Genomic DNA, 16,748 nt, shown 5'->3' on the forward strand with positions numbered 1-16,748 from the left:
ATGCTCCAATAAATTTAAATGTTAACGCTTAATGAGACATTTTCAGTTTTTCTTTTTCCCCCCATAGCCACAAGTCAGAATCGTTGCTTGCAGGACTCTTTTTAAACTCTTATGCAGAAGAACCCAGACAGTCTGGTGTGATATTATTACTATCATTTGCTACCATCTACCGTTGCTTAAAAGAACTACACTCTGACTGCAAATATACCATCTGTTATCCAGGCCAGTTGATATTTATATCATTTGAAACATTTTAATTGATGGTATTGAAAAAAATAGTCATTCATTTATTTTGTCCAATCAAATGTTTTCATGGATTTGAGAGTGGGCTTTACCTTTACAGATGGAGATGGTTGTACAGTATATAATACAGTATATAATTGTTGTATTTACATTGTAATTAAACTATACACAGTGAAATATCAATGACTAAAGAGTAAACTTTAGGAAATTGATAGTTAGCAGAAAATCAACAATATTTTTTGCATCCAACATCAAAGTTTCATATTCATACTGGCACTAGCTCCCCACTAAACTAACATCATGACCAGCTACAAGAGTAAAAGGATGCTCATCCAGAGACGCACCAGTATTAAATCTACCACACTGGTAAAGGTTTAATTTTAAGGACAAGGCCATCTAATTTGATTTCAAAAAGTAAAACAAGAAAATAATTAGAGGAGAATCAATCACTTTTTGAAAAAAAAAAAAAAAGTGTTTTGAGATGCAGTAGGCCTATATTATCATGTTTCACTTTTCATTTAATATTTTAGCTTCACTTTCAGCATGTGGATGTAAGAAGTGTCATATTTTGATGTCCCTCTAAGGTTTTCTCTTTGTGTGGTTTGTGAATTAGGCCACTGGATAATTTAACCTCCTTTTCAGGCTTTTACATGTAACCGTTGATGGAGGGTTGCAACTGCTGCTTTACTTCAATGGGTTCACAGAGGTTTGACACCTCTGACCTAATGAGTTGTATACCTGCTGTTTTTTGTTTGTATTTTGTAATATTCCAGTGGTATTCAAACCCAGCAGGTCTTTATCAGCAGAAATACTGGATAGGTGATATCACACACGACCAACAGATAGCGATTTACTTATGTCACATGTTTTAACTTACGATGATAATACTTTACGGTCAAACCATGTGCTTCACAAGCTGTAATAAAACCCCTCACCGGGTACAGAAGTCCCATGAACTTCATCATCCACACCTGTGGACATTGAACGCACCTCTGGCTCCCCCGTGTGGAGCTGCCTAGAAACTACACGCTGCTCTGTCGCAGAGATAATACGGATATCGCACGTCATCAACTCCAGACGCACAACCTCAAGACTACCACCAGCAATAATGGTAAGAAATGAGTTCAAATAAATGAATTGCTGTAGTACTTCATATCAAACGTCTAATATCATCTTTTAATGGGTCGTTGAATTACCCACACTGCCCTGCAGCGGCTTCACCTGCTTTGTTTGGATCGCTGTTAGCGCCCTGTAGCATGCTCCGCTGTTAGCCCGCTGCTAGCGTTAACGTGAGCACGTCGCTCTGTTTTTCAGCTTTTCTACTCGTTTTTCAAGTCCCTGGTGGGAAAGGACGTAGTGGTGGAGCTCAAAAATGATCTGAGGTGAGTTTGTTTCCGTCTTACGCTTGCACGTTACTTGCATTAGTTGCTCTAGCCTCCATTATTCAGACCCAGTGACGGCTCTGAGGTTAGCTGTTAGCAGTGGTAGCTACAGACTGAATTAACCTGTGCATCAACATTGGTACCCAGGAGTTATTGCTGCCATTATGTTATCAGTGTACTGTTAGGTATTGTTATTAGTTTGCCCACACCCATTTCATGTCCTCTAATGCCTGTAGTGACTCCTGTTCTGTTTCTTTTTTTAAGCATCTGCGGGACACTTCATTCTGTTGACCAGGTTAGAAATAATTTAAATTTTCCTATTGAAATAAAGTCATCTTTACATTTTCTGTCTGACTCCTGACACCTCTCCTCTCTGCCTGTGTGTTTCAGTACTTAAACATCAAGCTCACAGACATCAGTGTCACAGATCCAGAGAAATATCCACACATGGTAGGTTTGAACTGATGGCATTTCATATTGTGTTATGTCTTTCTATAAAACTTAGTTAGATCAATATGTTGATTAGTTTCCCAAATCCCAATTCAATTTATACACACACAAACCTGATCACGCATTTGCTTATTACAAGTCCCCCCCACAAATGCATTCAAGGTTTCCATGGGAAACTTAGAGACTGTCAGATGTGTCTATGCATAGCAATGACTATAACACACAAAACTGAATTATATCTTTATTTATTTTAATTCCAATTCTGTTTCCATGTTTTCTATATGTACACCAAATTTGTAAGAAAAAAAGACAATTGTCATACTTTTATACATTTTAGGTTTGAAAGTACTGTGATTGTTGTTGTTGTTGTTGCTGTTGTTATTTTTAGTATTTAGGCTACTATACATATGCCAAAACTGAGCTGGTAAAAGCCACTATCATGAAGCTGCTCTTTCTAATTTGTGGTGCATTAAATGAGGCACAAAAATATGAATTCCATCATCAGCCATCTGTTTAAAATAATATTGGACAGATTTTATGTTGCTGAAAGCTCATTCACAGCATCAGCAGTGCTTTTGGTCGTCATCTAACTCTGTTATGTTTTAATTTGCTCCAGCTGTCTGTGAAAAACTGTTTCATCCGTGGATCTGTGGTCCGGTACGTTCAGCTACCTGCAGATGAAGTGGACACTCAGCTACTGCAAGACGCTGCACGAAAAGAAGCAATGCAACAGAAGCAATGATTTACCTGCGGGATGAGGTTTAGTTTGGGTGGGTGTTAGGGGCGGTAGGGCGGGGTGGGATTTGTTTGACTGTTGACAATGAGTAGTGTAATTTCTGAGTTGATTTCATTTAAAGAAGATGGCCTGGTCATTCGCCTGTGGGCTCTAATTGCATTCCGAATATTAGTAATCAAGAATTTACAAAACTGTACTTTACGTCACAGGCCGTATAGGAGCCTTCATTTGATACTGTCCTTTGTTTAGTTTGAGAGAAACAGACATAAGTGTAATTTTGAGCCCAGTCAAGGTAAAGATCTGCTGTAATGTCTCTGTTGCATATTATGTTCAACTTAAAAAAAAAAAAAGAAGTTTTTTTTTATGCCACTTCAAAATAAAAAGCTATTTTATTTACATTTTGACCAAGTTTTTGTCATTCGTCTTTTTTGCACTTTTTACTCTGATCGTGTTTAAAGATTTCATTCAGACCATACAGACAGGCCATGTACTGTTTGTTGTCTGAATGTGGCGTACGTATTTAAGAGGTACATTTTAATACATGACTGATGGAAACATTGTGCGCGTATTTATGTTTGTCCTAATCCTAACAATCAGCATTTTAGTTCTGTCTTGCCTGTTGTTTACCATAAGGATCATTTAAAGATGGCGTCTGCAACGTTTGTTAGATAGAAAAAGACAGTACGACCTACAAATTAAAAGTTAGCTGCTACAGTCTTGCTTGATCTGGTATGGGAGAAGCTCTTGGAGACTAATTTACAAATGTTAAACTCCAGTCAGATATATAATACTGTGTAACTGAAGTCAGTCAGTCAGTGTTCTCTACTGGTATTAACCATAAGGGTCACATGTGGCCACTACAGGTTACAGAGGCTTGCTTTTTATTTTTATCTGACAAAGAACTGAAGATCTGGTGGATGGTCTTTAGCCCTTTTATGCAGTTTTGTGGAATGAGATTAGACGAGCTTAGTCGGTCAGCGCATGTGTACATTCAGTGTAAACAGTCAGACAAGTATCAAGTTCTTCCTCCTATTTTTGTGGTATTTACTGCTCTTTTTATGAACAAAGAGAGAAACGTGACAGTTTTGCTGGGAGTCATATCGGGTCAAAATCAAAGCAACTCGAGCTCTATTGTGCTTTGTGTTGCAGCACATATCTTCGTTGTCATATTTTGTGAACACAGTTTCAATAACTGAATGGAAAAATTAGGATCCTGCTGTCTGTAAAGGTTGAAAATGCCTACAGGTCGAAAAGCTTTTATGCTCACACAGTATAGCTAACTGTTAATTTAAGAGTAATATCATATCATTCTTTTTTGATGTACAACTGTGTCGTTGCATCTGTATGAAAATGACACCATGTGCTTGTTTATTTAGGGCTAAATTTACATACGACAAATCCAGTGAAAATGAAAAAGAGGTCAATCTGGTGTTAATACATAGAAATCCAATACCTTTATTTTACATTCATACATCTATAACATTGTACAATAATTTTAATGCAGTTTAAAAAAGCCCAATCCAAAAACAAGTCCTGAAGATTTACAATAATGAATTTGCATGTTTTAAGGTTGGTGACAAGCATTTAAAAATATATACACACACGCACGCGCACGCACACACACACACACACACACACACACACGTGTACGCACAGTCACGCACATCCACACAGGGAATTAGGACAAGTGGTGTCCTTGAGTTGTACCTTAATAGAGCTGGGCTGAATGGAGAGGAATTCAGTCACCATAGAGAAAGGCACATTGAATACACAGTGTATGTACAAACAAAAACCTTGACACGTACACAACTTTACTGTGGGATCTAGAACAATGACCAAAACTGTAAACCTTCACTTATTAAAAACAAATTAACAAAAACAAAAGTCAGTCACATATATACAAATACGTTTGAAGCAAAATATTTTCTTGGTCATAACAAAGCAGTACCTTGAAATGCATTTCAACACTTAGATTGGCTCTGCCAGCAGAGAGCAATCCCACAGATATAATTACACAATATATCACAATATTTATGCAGTCGCCCGCTTCGTGTACGCTGACAACTGGCAACAGTAAGAGAGTACCTCATGCATATCCTCATCAGACATCAGCAGCAGTCATCTGGTATCTTTTAGACTAAACCCAATTACAAAGTCAATGTTTTCCCATTTGCACGAATATGGCAACTTGACATGGTGCAACATGTACGTACATCTACATAAAAATGTATAGACAGCTCCATACAGCCGTAAATCCCATTATCCTAAAATATATGTACCACCCGTCCGTCAAAATTTTCAATACTTCCAGAAAAGTAAGTTCTCTGATATAAAATACTGTATTTTCAAAAAACACACTGTTTACATTCCATCCCTCTCAACAAAATAAAGCTTTATATACGTACCTTCAAAGCTTAGAAACACTCTCCACATACATACATTTATATATATATATTTATATCTACTGTATATAGAAACAATAAAGTGACTAAGATGCCATATGTGGCTCTACGTTCACATGTAGTGGAAACCCGTTTAGAATGGCATACGCAGCCAATTTATTTGTCTAATGAACACAGTGTGGCACTACAATTTTGGATGATTGTACAAGTTGGGGTCTTTAAATGCCAAGGTCAAGATTGCCTCCGATGAAACTCCTTCCTTTCTTCCAGCTCAGCATGCCTTTGTCAAGTCAGTAGGCATGTCGGGCGTGGACATGCGGTATTGGATCTTTGTGTTAGTGATGGCGCCGTGCTTCTGTCGAAGATGCAGCCGAAGCTGACTCTTGTGGCGGAAGTGCAAGTTGCATTTCTCACACTGAAAAGAAAAAGCGGAGCAGCGTTACTATGAGACATTCCACGTTCTTGTAATAATCTTCAAATTAAGTTTCCAAGGGATACTAGAACACAGGACGTCAACCTACATGGTAGGGCTTCTCTCCTGTGTGTATGCGTAGGTGGCTCTTCAACGTCTGCAAGTGACGGAAGCGTGTTCCACAGATCTCACATGGGTATGGCTTCTCGCCCGTGTGGATCAACACATGGGCGCGGAGATGAGCGACCTGCATCGGGAACAAAAGGCTTGAATCAAACCAACAGCATTCGCACCATTACGAGCTATTGTTCAACACTACGTTGGTGAAACTTTTCAAACAGCGCAGGGGTTGGTGTCAATTGTATAAAACCTAAAACAGCCATAAGGATGTTCTTCATTGTAATTATTGGTATTTCTGTAAAGCTGAAAATGTAAATACACCCACTCATAATTACAGATCAGAGTTAAATACAAGTACTATTACCTACACACAATAGAGAGGGCTGACATTTTACATAAATGGATTTTTTATGCACACTATAGGTGTTATTACCTGTACAAAACGAGCTCCACACGTCTCACATTTGTATGGCTTCTCTCCTGAGTGGATGCGTGTGTGAGTCTTGAGGTTAGCTGGTCTGTTAAACTGAGCACCACAGATATTACAGCGATACGGCTTCTCCCCTGAAAATAGGAAATTAAAAGAAAAACACTTTAGAATTAAGCAGCACAGAGGCACAGACTTGAAAACTGATAAATTCATCTCTTAGATTCAGGAAATGGTGTTTGACTGTAGGATATTTTTCTTCTCTTACCTGTGTGGACAGTCTTGTGGCTGGCAAGGTTGCCCTTGTAGCGGAAAGCAGCCTGGCAGCGGTCACACTTGTATGGCTTGTCGCTGTGCACTTGGAGCATGTGTTGTTTCAGCGCTTCATCCTCAGCAAACTTGGAGTCACATTCGTTACAGAAGAATGCACCGTTTTCTGTTCAGGAGAGGTCGTAAGAGTTAACCTCTCATTCTGAGCAATACAGGATCATTCTGGATTTATGTTCATCAGTTATCACAGAGATTAAATATCAGAAAAAGAATGGAAAAAATAAATAAAACTCACCACAACTGGAGTCTGAGTACTCTGACTGGAGCTCTGCCATGTCTTCTGCTAAACGTGACCTGGAGGTGTTGGGACAGACCTCTGAGTGCTGTGGAGACTGGGAGCCGCAGGACGAGCAGTTGCGGTGGCTCAGGTAGTGTGGAGGGTGACTGTCACCGTTCCTCAGTGAACCCTCAAGTGCACTAAAAAATAAAACAAAAAAAAAACTCCAGGTTAGATATTAATCATCACATAATACCAATATAGAGACCCTAAATTTATCCAGACGGCAGTCCAAAATCCAGAACAGGGAATTTCAATACAACATTGATTTGTCTCAAGGATTAAGACGTGAGGTCACTTTTCTGAGGCACGCTGGATCACTGGATTATAGAGGACCAAACTATAAAAAGGCCAAAAAACACAGGCTGTAAAAACAATGATGAATTCCTACTTGACTGAAAAATCCTCCCTGCACATTCCACAACACGATTCAAACTTTAACGACAGAATATGCAGCATGTATTTAGAGAAAGAGAACAAACAAATAAATAAAAAAAAGGAACAAAAAAACCCCCACTCACCCGTTAATGATGTTATTGAGACGACTGGCCTGGGGCACGGGTAGATCCTCACTGTGATCGCTGCTCTTGCTCGTGGTCTGGGGGTCCAGGTTCTCCGAGTCACTGGGGTGGAGGTAGGGTTGCAGGCCAAGGCGCTGAGGTGAACGAAGCCCGGGATCGCGCAGCCCCACCTCGTCTTCCTTGGCGCTCTGATTCAGCACGATGAACTTGTACTTCTTCCAGTTGCGAGCTTTGGGGTCCTGCGTACCTTGCGGGGCTTGCACTCCGGTGGCTTGGGAGAGGCCGGCGTTCTTGCTGCTGCTGGACTCTGTCGGGGAGTTGGGCTGGCAGTCTGATTTGAGGGGGCTCTGCGGGCTGCTCATCAGGCTCTTGCGTCCGGCCGAGGAGATTCCCAGCGGGTAGTGCTGGTGGATCAGGTCTTCCTCCGCCTGAGGAGCGTGCTCTTTGCCCAAGTCTTTCTGGTGCTCGAGGGTTAACACGGGAAACGCGCGCTTCCTTATGCCGAGACCGGCAGACTGGCTGACCCCGTCGTGGCTTTCCTTCCTTATCTCGTCGTCTCTCCCTACCTCCCTGGAAGCGTAGGTGGTGGAGTGAATAATGCTGGAGGAGCTGGTGCCAACTGCCCTGGTGTATTCTGCCCTGATGGTGTTGGCGCTGTCATGTGGTGAACAATGCTTGTGGTGGATACCACTCTTAGAGAGGTCAGCAAAAGCGTTTTTGGCATCAGTCAGCTTGCAGAGAGGGAAAGGGAATCCTGGCATGGGAAACTGCCCGTAGAGATGGTAGTTGCTGGGGGTGCTGACCCCGTTGAACATGTTTGTGCCGTAGGGCCTCCCATCCCTAAACGGAGCTACACGACCGTGCAAACTGTCAACAACATCATGGGGTCGGTACGCGTGGACTTCCTGAGGTAAAACCAAGGGACTGACCAAAAACTCATCTCTGGGCAGCTTGGCAGACGGATCACTGTGAAGACAACACACCAAAATGAAAACACATGCAGATGCTAATGATTTTTTTTTTTTACCGATTCGCAGCGGAGCTTTCTACCAACCTGGATTTGATGAATCTGTGGCAGGTGTCTACAACGTGGTCCATCTGCAGGTAGATGGCTGTATTCATGATAGCCATGATCAGACTTTCCTTTAGTGTGAGACGGGAGGTGTACATGAACTCCAGCAGGATGGCGAAGCCCTCTGGGTCCACCTTTGGGTCCAGACTAATAGCATTAAGGTTGCACTTGTGGGAGTCGGTAAAGATGGTGTAAAACAGCCCACTGCAGTCGGGGGGAAAAAAGAAAATACAGACGGAGCAAAGAACAAACATCAGTCACCTCTGAAGACAGCAGAAGAAAAAGTTGACTCTGACTGGAGTAACACTCACCTGCAAGCCATGAGAACGGTCTTGTGTGCACGAAACTGCTGTCTGTTGACCAGGATGGTGACATCTGTGAGAATATCTCTGTTACGCAGCCGGTTCAGGTTGAGCAGAACATCACTTGCATGGCGTGTGAACTGTATGCAGCTGTCTGCTGCGCAAGCCATTTTGTCAAGTTCTGTAAACATAAAATAAAAACAAAAAACCATGAAGATTATTTCACAGAGAGGAGCCGGGCTGGGTTTGTCTCACTGCTGTGGCTAAGACTCACCCCTTTACATGAAGGCTCAAGCGCAGCTAATCTTCAAGTAAATTAAGTGGGACTGAAATTATTTATGACCCTCAAAGGGTCTTAACACTGTGGCCGACTGAGCAACAGTTACAACCGTTTGACCAGAAGGCGGCGCCCTTTGTTAAATAAACACGGTCTAGACCGTTTAAATTTCTGCCCTTTGAAATCATCCTTTACATTACAATTACGTTCCCAACCGCTGGTTGACAGGTTAATATGACAGTGTAGCAAATTAAACTCAAATATTGAGATGAATGAAAAATCGCAGCACACTGCAATCGACGGTAGCCTATTCATGATATGCTTCTGTAATAACGGCATTGGGCGCATTAGACACACATACTCTACATAAATATACAAATGCACATTTTTAACACATATTAAATTTAACTAATTAGGACATAACCTATTTAAAAAAAACTAACCACATTGACATATTTCCTGAGCATGTTTGACAGTCCATCTCCGGCTGTGTCCCCCCATGTGTCAAAATAAGTACACACGCTGTCATTTCACTTGAGTGAAGCGGAGAGAAAAGTTGAGTGTTGAGTCTTCGCTCTCAGCGCAGAGTTTCAGTTCATTATAAGAGGCTGATAAAATAAAAGGGAGAACCAGGCGAGAGGCTCACACACAACTGAAAACTTTGTTGTTGGACATATGACATCCATGAATTTCATTTTCAACCGCAAGATGACCGAATATTTAACAATAACCCGGGTCATTTAACAGACTGCAAGTAACCATACAATAATGATAATTACCTACAGGTAATAATAACGCCAGTATAAGCTGTTGTTGTGAAGTGCAGCAGTTTTTACTGTCCATTTTTCCCCCCTTGACAATAAGTTATGTTTTTTTTTTTTTTCGCATTCCTTGGAGGGAAAACTAATAATTAAGTCAAGGCAGACCAACTTTAACTCAATGTCAGGACTCAGGTCTGTAACTGGACACGTCCGAAAATAGCAGCAGGACGGAATGCACCCGAAACACTCCGATATCCTCTGATCACAGGCTCCTAAATAATCACAAACAACCCGTGATGTAAACTAAATTAACTGCGTTTTCGTAAATTGTATTCTGCGTGCTGCAACCTCACAACTCCAAAAGTCAGCCGGCTTTATTTTACAGTATATCCTAAATTAAAACAACAACACCAACACACTTTTTTTTTGTCTGTCTCTGTGCAGAATACATCAGATATGTCTAATTACAACAGCCCCTGAGCTCTATCACGGTGTGTGTGGAGCTCTCAGCCCGTGTGACAGTGACAGGAGAGAGGCAACACATCCCAGCAGCTGCACACAACTCTGTGCATCTCACTGAAAACCTTTCAACTTGGTTATCGTGCAGCAGCAGCAGCAGCTCTGCTCTGCTCTGTCACAGTGGAAACATTACAGACAACTTCATCCGACGACGCATCTTGTAGCCTCTACCGCGGAAACACGCACACACACAGACACACACCGACACAAATATTTCCGCTACAATGTTACGGTAACAGAAGGGCTTGTTCGGCGCAGCGCTCTGCTTCACTGGAGCAAACAAAGTAAAAATATGGTGAACGTGCGCCTGCCATGCTGCCTACAAACTTCAACTGACAGCGCTGTGTGTTGACACTTGAAGCTACAAAGTAGCGGTAAATCAGAGGGCAGCCACAGCGGAGCACCGTGCACTAGGAGCCGCGCTCTGAACGGCGCTCTGAGTCCTCAATTTCTCCGCTGTGGCGACCTAACCCGAGCGGCTGTTAGAGCTCCACATGACTCGGTGCGGAGAGCCACAGCGGAGCGGGGCTGCCGCTGTGCCGAGCGGCTCAGAGAGCGGCGGCAGAGGATCTGTCAGAGAGCAGCGCAGCGCTGTCACCGCCGGAGCCACTCCAGAGTTTCGACTCTACACTGTTCCTACTGCCAGCGCACACAGTCACAGTCAGCCCCGGCCCCGCAACACTTTAACAGCACAAATAGACAAATAGCTATGTCTAAAACATCAACAATACACAGTAGATAACAACTTCGCGCCAAATTAGAGGAAAAAGGGAATTTAAAAAATCACCTGGTAGCGCTTTCCTAGAAACTTCTTGCATCACCACTTCTAAGAACCCCAGTTCTAAGAATCAGACGAGCTCAATTCTCGGAATTTGAGCCCGAGACCGTACCACTCTCCCGGGGCAGGGGAGAGACGTTTTTTTCCCTTGAGGTGAAAACAACTTACTTTCGCAGCGGTTATTTTAACAAGAATTACACTCGGTGCTTTTCACGGTAAGCACGGGGTGCATATAGGATTTAAAATGGCACAAAAAGATATTTAATTTCATAAAATAAGGCAAGAAATTGTTTAACAGTGATCCAAACCCCCCCTTTCTTTTGGTTCAGTCCATAGTCACAGGACGTCGGGCCGTCGACGTCACCAGTTCCTTAAACCCAGCCCCCGAGATTCTCAGAACTAATTTATATTCCATGACCGAGGCCGTGTATCGTTCCGTTGTCTTCCGTCGCATTTAACACACAGACCCTACATGTACAGCACACAGACCGACATCTTAATTAGGCCCATGCGGACAGGTTCAAGCGACAGACTTGCTTTTCTGTCTTTCTTTCTTTTTTCTTTTTCTTTTTTTTTGTAAATCCAGAACTCATCTTTTAGCTGGGTTTTCCTGCAGGTATGCTGACTTCATAGATGGAGAGTGCTGCGAATCACCACCGGGGTTTGTTGAGAAAAGGAAAGCTTTATTAACAGATTTATCATTATTATTCTTACTAGTCTGCAGGCAAGTCAGCTGAGCGCGTTTTATGAGGATGTGATTGTTAAGCGGTTTGGTCTGTGGGTTAATCTCAGTGCATGGTAGAGTTGGCACTTCTGACTTGTGAGTTTTTCCTATTATCATCATCAACACATAACGGTTTATTCAGGCGCTTTACAGTAGTTGTTGTTGTCGTTGTGTCTGTATAATTGCTTGTGGTAGACAGCTGATTAATCAGAGGTTTGAAGATGAATTCTAGGTAAATAATGTTGAACTTGTTGCATGAACGCGAGACATCAGCAGTGTGTCAGTCCATGACAGGAGCAGAACTTATGTGCCTGTAATGTGGGTTTAAATTCACAGCCAGGGATGTGTTTGTGTGATGTTTAGACTAAGTCTGCGAAAAATGTTTTTAGACCTGTCATATATGTTGTGAAATTTGATGTCAAGTTCAAGTTTTGACATTATTACTATTTATAACTGAGTTGGTCTCTCCTCTGCAGGCTGCATCCTCTTCCTCTAAACACACTTTAGTCTGACTTCAGCTTCTTGTTACGTGGCTGTCTGTCCTCTGAAAATGCTCTTCTCTCCTTTCAGAATATATATATTTTTTTACTGGATAACTGGGATTAGTTAAAAAGAGAGGATGCCAGTGAGATGGTCCATGTTGATGTGCATACTTAACAACAAAAATGATTTTTCATTGTAATGCAAAGTGTAAGATTCCTGGAAAATTAATTGAATACATTGCTGTGAATTTTTTTTCCCTCCTTCCATTTAATTTAAGGCATGTGTACTCCCTGTTGCATCATTTCTCAGAGTTGGGAGAAAATAAACTCTAAAGTCTTTCTACATCTTCTCCGCCTGCTACTATTGTGTTTTTACTTCATGCCCCTTAAGTCTGACACTTATCAACAGCCGAGCTTTTGCATGAAATGATTGCATCAAAGAGAAGACAGACTGTGCAGGTTGTCTCATCTGTGACCTGGTCTGAATTTACATATGCTTTTACCAGTTAATACTTGGTTTTGATGCTTTGTTAGGGGGATGCGTATGACTGCATCTGAAACTTGTATTAATTTCACAAGTTGTGGGCATGCATTTACTGTCAGTGACTCACCACGGAAACTTTGTTTGTGGTGATTCCAAACTGCAGATTCCCCGTCTTTTCTCATCCCATTCACTCCTTGACCCAGGAGAAGCATTTGCTGTGCTGAAAAAAAAAAGTAATTATAAGATATATTGGGCTGCATCGAACAATAAAAAACATCTGCTGAGCTATTTAGTAAATAGTTGTAATATTACAAAATGTTACACACAATCATTGACTCTCAAAATAGCAAATGTTAGTGGATTTTCTTGTATTTGATTAGTTAGATTATAAATAAAGGATGATGTGGTGGGACAATATCAAAATATTTAAATAATGAAGTCGATATTAATATCATTGTTAAGATCAGTGAGCAAACAAAGAGCTCCACTCTAGTCAATGATATTAATATTAATAACTGATAAACAGCAAATCCCTTGTGTTTTTTTATTTTTATTTTGTAAAGCTTTCCTAACTGGGATTTGAAATACTTTGCTGCTATGTATTTTATAGGTGTATTACAAGTTTATGTATTTTTACAAATCTAATCTAATATGTTAAACAAAAAAAGTGGAAACAAGTGTAAGCTTTTGACAATTATGTAAAATGTGTTTAAATATAAATATGTATTTGATTCCAATGTCATTACACATTAATGATTACATGTTTTAATTGTTAAACCAGTCAGTTACGTTTGTCATTGACTGAACAACAGACTGAGTGGATGCGTCTGAATGGATCAGATGCATCTCCTTTCTTTTCCTTTTTTAAGTTAACCCTTTGTGTGACGACAGACACTGCTATAAGGTAACTGACATTTCCCTGTGGATTGCCCGAGCATCCGCCCATCTGGATCCGGCATCCCACTAAAAACACTCCAGGTGTTCACAAACCTTTAGGGAGAAAAGTCTCCAAAATAATTAAGACGCACACTTTTACAGCAATCTCCGATTCAGCACTGCCAAATAAAGACTATCTTGAGTTCCAAACAAAGAGCAGCGTCAACTTTATTTCAATCCACTTGGGGGATGTTTAAGGCGCTTCAGCACAGTTATGCATAATGCACGGCCATAAACCATCCAGGAGTTAGGAGAGAGATGTGTAATTTACCAAGGCCCCATGCTGTGCCCAGCTATAGAAGGATGAGATAATTACTGCAAATCCTTGGCAAACTTTTACTCAACCAATTCCTAGCAAAAATAAATGACCCACTTACAGAGGACAGAGAAAGAGCGCAGGATAGCTGATCAATATGCCTCTGTCCAAACTGATAGAGGGAACATTGTCACACTGTTATGAACTGTGTATCAGTTAATCCTTGATCTCCATTCAGGCTGTATAATTAAACAACGGGTCATGGCGGTAAGGTCCTGGTCTCTTTGTCTAAGTGTCAAGCTGTTCAGAAACAATCACAGCCAAAGTGGGTTGTGACAGTGATTCAAGTCTACCAACCAGTAACAGCTGCACATTAAAGAAAAAAAAAGTCTTGTATGCTTCTGACACAGTGTGAAACATCTTTAAGCCGTATCATTGCCTACACTCGGTGCATGGTAGGTCATTGAATAGAAATGCCCACTGACAAAAGCCCGAGGCCCGGAGGTTGCCTCATTTTTTTTTATTTTTTTTTTTATAAACTGCACACTTTTGTCTCGTTTCACAGCAAATTTCTGCCAACTTCAGTGTTCATTGTCAGCAAAGATGTGAGTGTGGAGTTTTGTTCTGAGAGGCATGATGCAACCAAGCTGTAACACCAAACAGATAATGCTGTTAGCTACAGAGGTCTTTTTAGTTCCTTTCTTTAAAAGAATTTCTTTTTATATTGTTAAGTTTCACTTTTTTAACTCCATGCATCCCAGAAGCATTTTTTTCTCTCTCGCTCTTGTCCACAACAAAGTTGCCTTTTCTCAAACACTGTCACAACTGCAGGTCTGAATTATGGCACAGCTGCAGTGTGCCAATAAAAAGATTTGTTCCCTTTGTCCTATTGTACGTATTCCTGCTTTTTTCTTGATCATCTGTTTGAAGTGATCACTGAAAACATACAGTCTGTCATGCATAATTCACATCGTCTCTTAAAGAACATGATGTGTCATGAAGAGACGCAGTGGAAAAACTCACTGATGATACTTCAAAAGGTTTTCTCTGCAGGTTAATGATGAGAGCGCTTTACTTGGAAGCGTGCCTCGTGCTTTTTAAATGAACCAACAAAACCGGCAAGTCATTTTCTGAGGTGAGATCATGCAACAATGCTGCTTTGTGTCTCTGCACTTACACAGAAGGTCAGGAGTCACCTGTCACCCCTCAGGACAAGGTTAAACACTCACATTAAGATGAGCAGCAGCACTAACTAATACCTGACAGAGCATGTGCTTATCTTATAGAAATCCCCTGATTACATATTGTATAGTATACTGCTGTTTGCGGTATTTTGGTTGTGGTCATTTCTTACAGTGCGGAATGTTTTTCTTGATACTGAACTGGTGTATTCACTCAGCTATGTCAAGTTACATAGTTACAGTACAACAACCAAACAAGTGTTTCAGCTGTAGTAGTCAATAACAGAGCTCCCTGGACATGTCAAAGTGTTGTTAAACGCTCTTGTTCTGGTGTATCAGTTATTGGAAACACACACACACAAACCCCTTTGAAGTAAGTTCATGCAGTGTGCCTATGTGGATAACCTTGAGTTCACCAGCTCATCTGTGCAAGCTACATGCTAAGGCTTCAGTCTGAGCCGAGGTGTGTACATGGACTTGAATTCCAATTTCGTCAAAGCATGTAGATGCAGGACTTTGAGTTCAGCCTGAAGAGCACAACTTGATGGAATTTTCCACGCATACCAGAAGCGTCTCTTGCCAGTGTGCCATCTGCTGGATTGATGCATCCGTTACCTCCACAAAACACCACAATGGCTTATTTTTACCATAAGTACACAGCAATAGATGCTGTCCTCACAAGTCGTCCTCACATGTCACATGTCTCCTCACAGAGAGACACAGGAGTTCCTGACTGGATTTAAGTAACATGTTGTGATTGAGTTAGGTGTGTGTTAGACAGGTGTCCTTGACTGACAGGGAGCGTCAGTGCAGGAATTCAAATAAAAAAGTGACTCCTATAGCTTTGCCCCACCCTCAAATATTGAACTGGTCCTGCATACTGCATACTGTGTTAGAGTGAGTATATATATATATATATATATATATATATATATATATATATATATATATATATATATATATATATATATATATATATATATATATATATATATATATATATATATATATATATATATATATATATATATATATTCCAGTTCATTCCAGTTCATTCATTTGGTGTTACTGGACAGACCTGTGCATGGTTCAACTCTTTGGTTACAAAGCAGGAAAACACAAACACACTTCCTAAACTAATGGTTTTAAGGGTCTCAGATTAGCAGTGATGCACTGAACCAAAACATAAACACACAAACTGTGAACAGTTCACATCAAGCTCGCCGTTTGCACTGTTTAGGCAATAGAGGTAACATTTCCACTGGAATCCCCCATCGTCAGCAAGTTCATGATGACATTAACAATCAAGACCCAAACTTGCTCAACCTGTCTGGATTTGTAGTTCAGCATTAGTTCTGAATTATTTGATATTGTCTGTTTTTTTTTTATTCTTGAGTGTCTATCATATATGAGTAAAACTGGAGAGAACGGCTCTGCGAAACTGTTACAGCAAAAATGACATGAAGTTATCAGAGTTTGTAGAGATTCACCCCACACCATCCTCAGCAGTGTTGTGTTATTGGGGACTCAGCCCTCATGTCCTTCCCTCAGCTCACTGTTGCAGCCTGTTCTCTCCACTCAGTCTCTCTCTCTCTGGCCCCTGCACTCCGTCATGCTGTGGACCGATTTTTGCTGTAAACTATATCAAATTCTCCCATGTTACGTTGCTCCCACTG

At 41.0% G+C, this 16,748-nt stretch overlaps 2 protein-coding genes across 2 annotated transcripts; one reads left to right on the forward strand and one right to left on the reverse strand.

Moving 5' to 3' along the window:
• The first annotated feature begins 1,300 nt into the window (after positions 1-1,300).
• On the forward strand, positions 1,301-3,194 carry smx5. Its single transcript, XM_083969448.1, has 5 exons — positions 1,301-1,354; positions 1,558-1,625; positions 1,890-1,920; positions 2,016-2,075; positions 2,692-3,194. Exons 1-5 carry the CDS (start codon positions 1,352-1,354, stop codon positions 2,815-2,817), a joined length of 288 nt encoding a protein of 95 aa, XP_083825574.1. The 5' UTR covers positions 1,301-1,351; the 3' UTR covers positions 2,818-3,194.
• A 1,123-nt stretch (positions 3,195-4,317) lies between these two features.
• On the reverse strand, positions 4,318-11,059 carry bcl6aa (BCL6A transcription repressor a). Its single transcript, XM_083969884.1, has 9 exons — positions 11,019-11,059; positions 8,684-8,855; positions 8,355-8,576; positions 7,301-8,266; positions 6,738-6,919; positions 6,441-6,608; positions 6,179-6,309; positions 5,735-5,872; positions 4,318-5,628 (listed from the first exon to the last, which is right to left on the reverse strand). Exons 1-9 carry the CDS (start codon positions 11,047-11,049, stop codon positions 5,485-5,487), a joined length of 2,154 nt encoding a protein of 717 aa, XP_083826010.1. The 5' UTR covers positions 11,050-11,059; the 3' UTR covers positions 4,318-5,484.
• Between the last annotated feature and the right edge of the window lie 5,689 nt (positions 11,060-16,748).

The sequence above is a fragment of the Trachurus trachurus genome (assembly GCF_905171665.1).
Source record: "Trachurus trachurus genome assembly, chromosome: 4".
Lineage (NCBI taxonomy): Eukaryota > Metazoa > Chordata > Actinopteri > Carangiformes > Carangidae > Trachurus > Trachurus trachurus.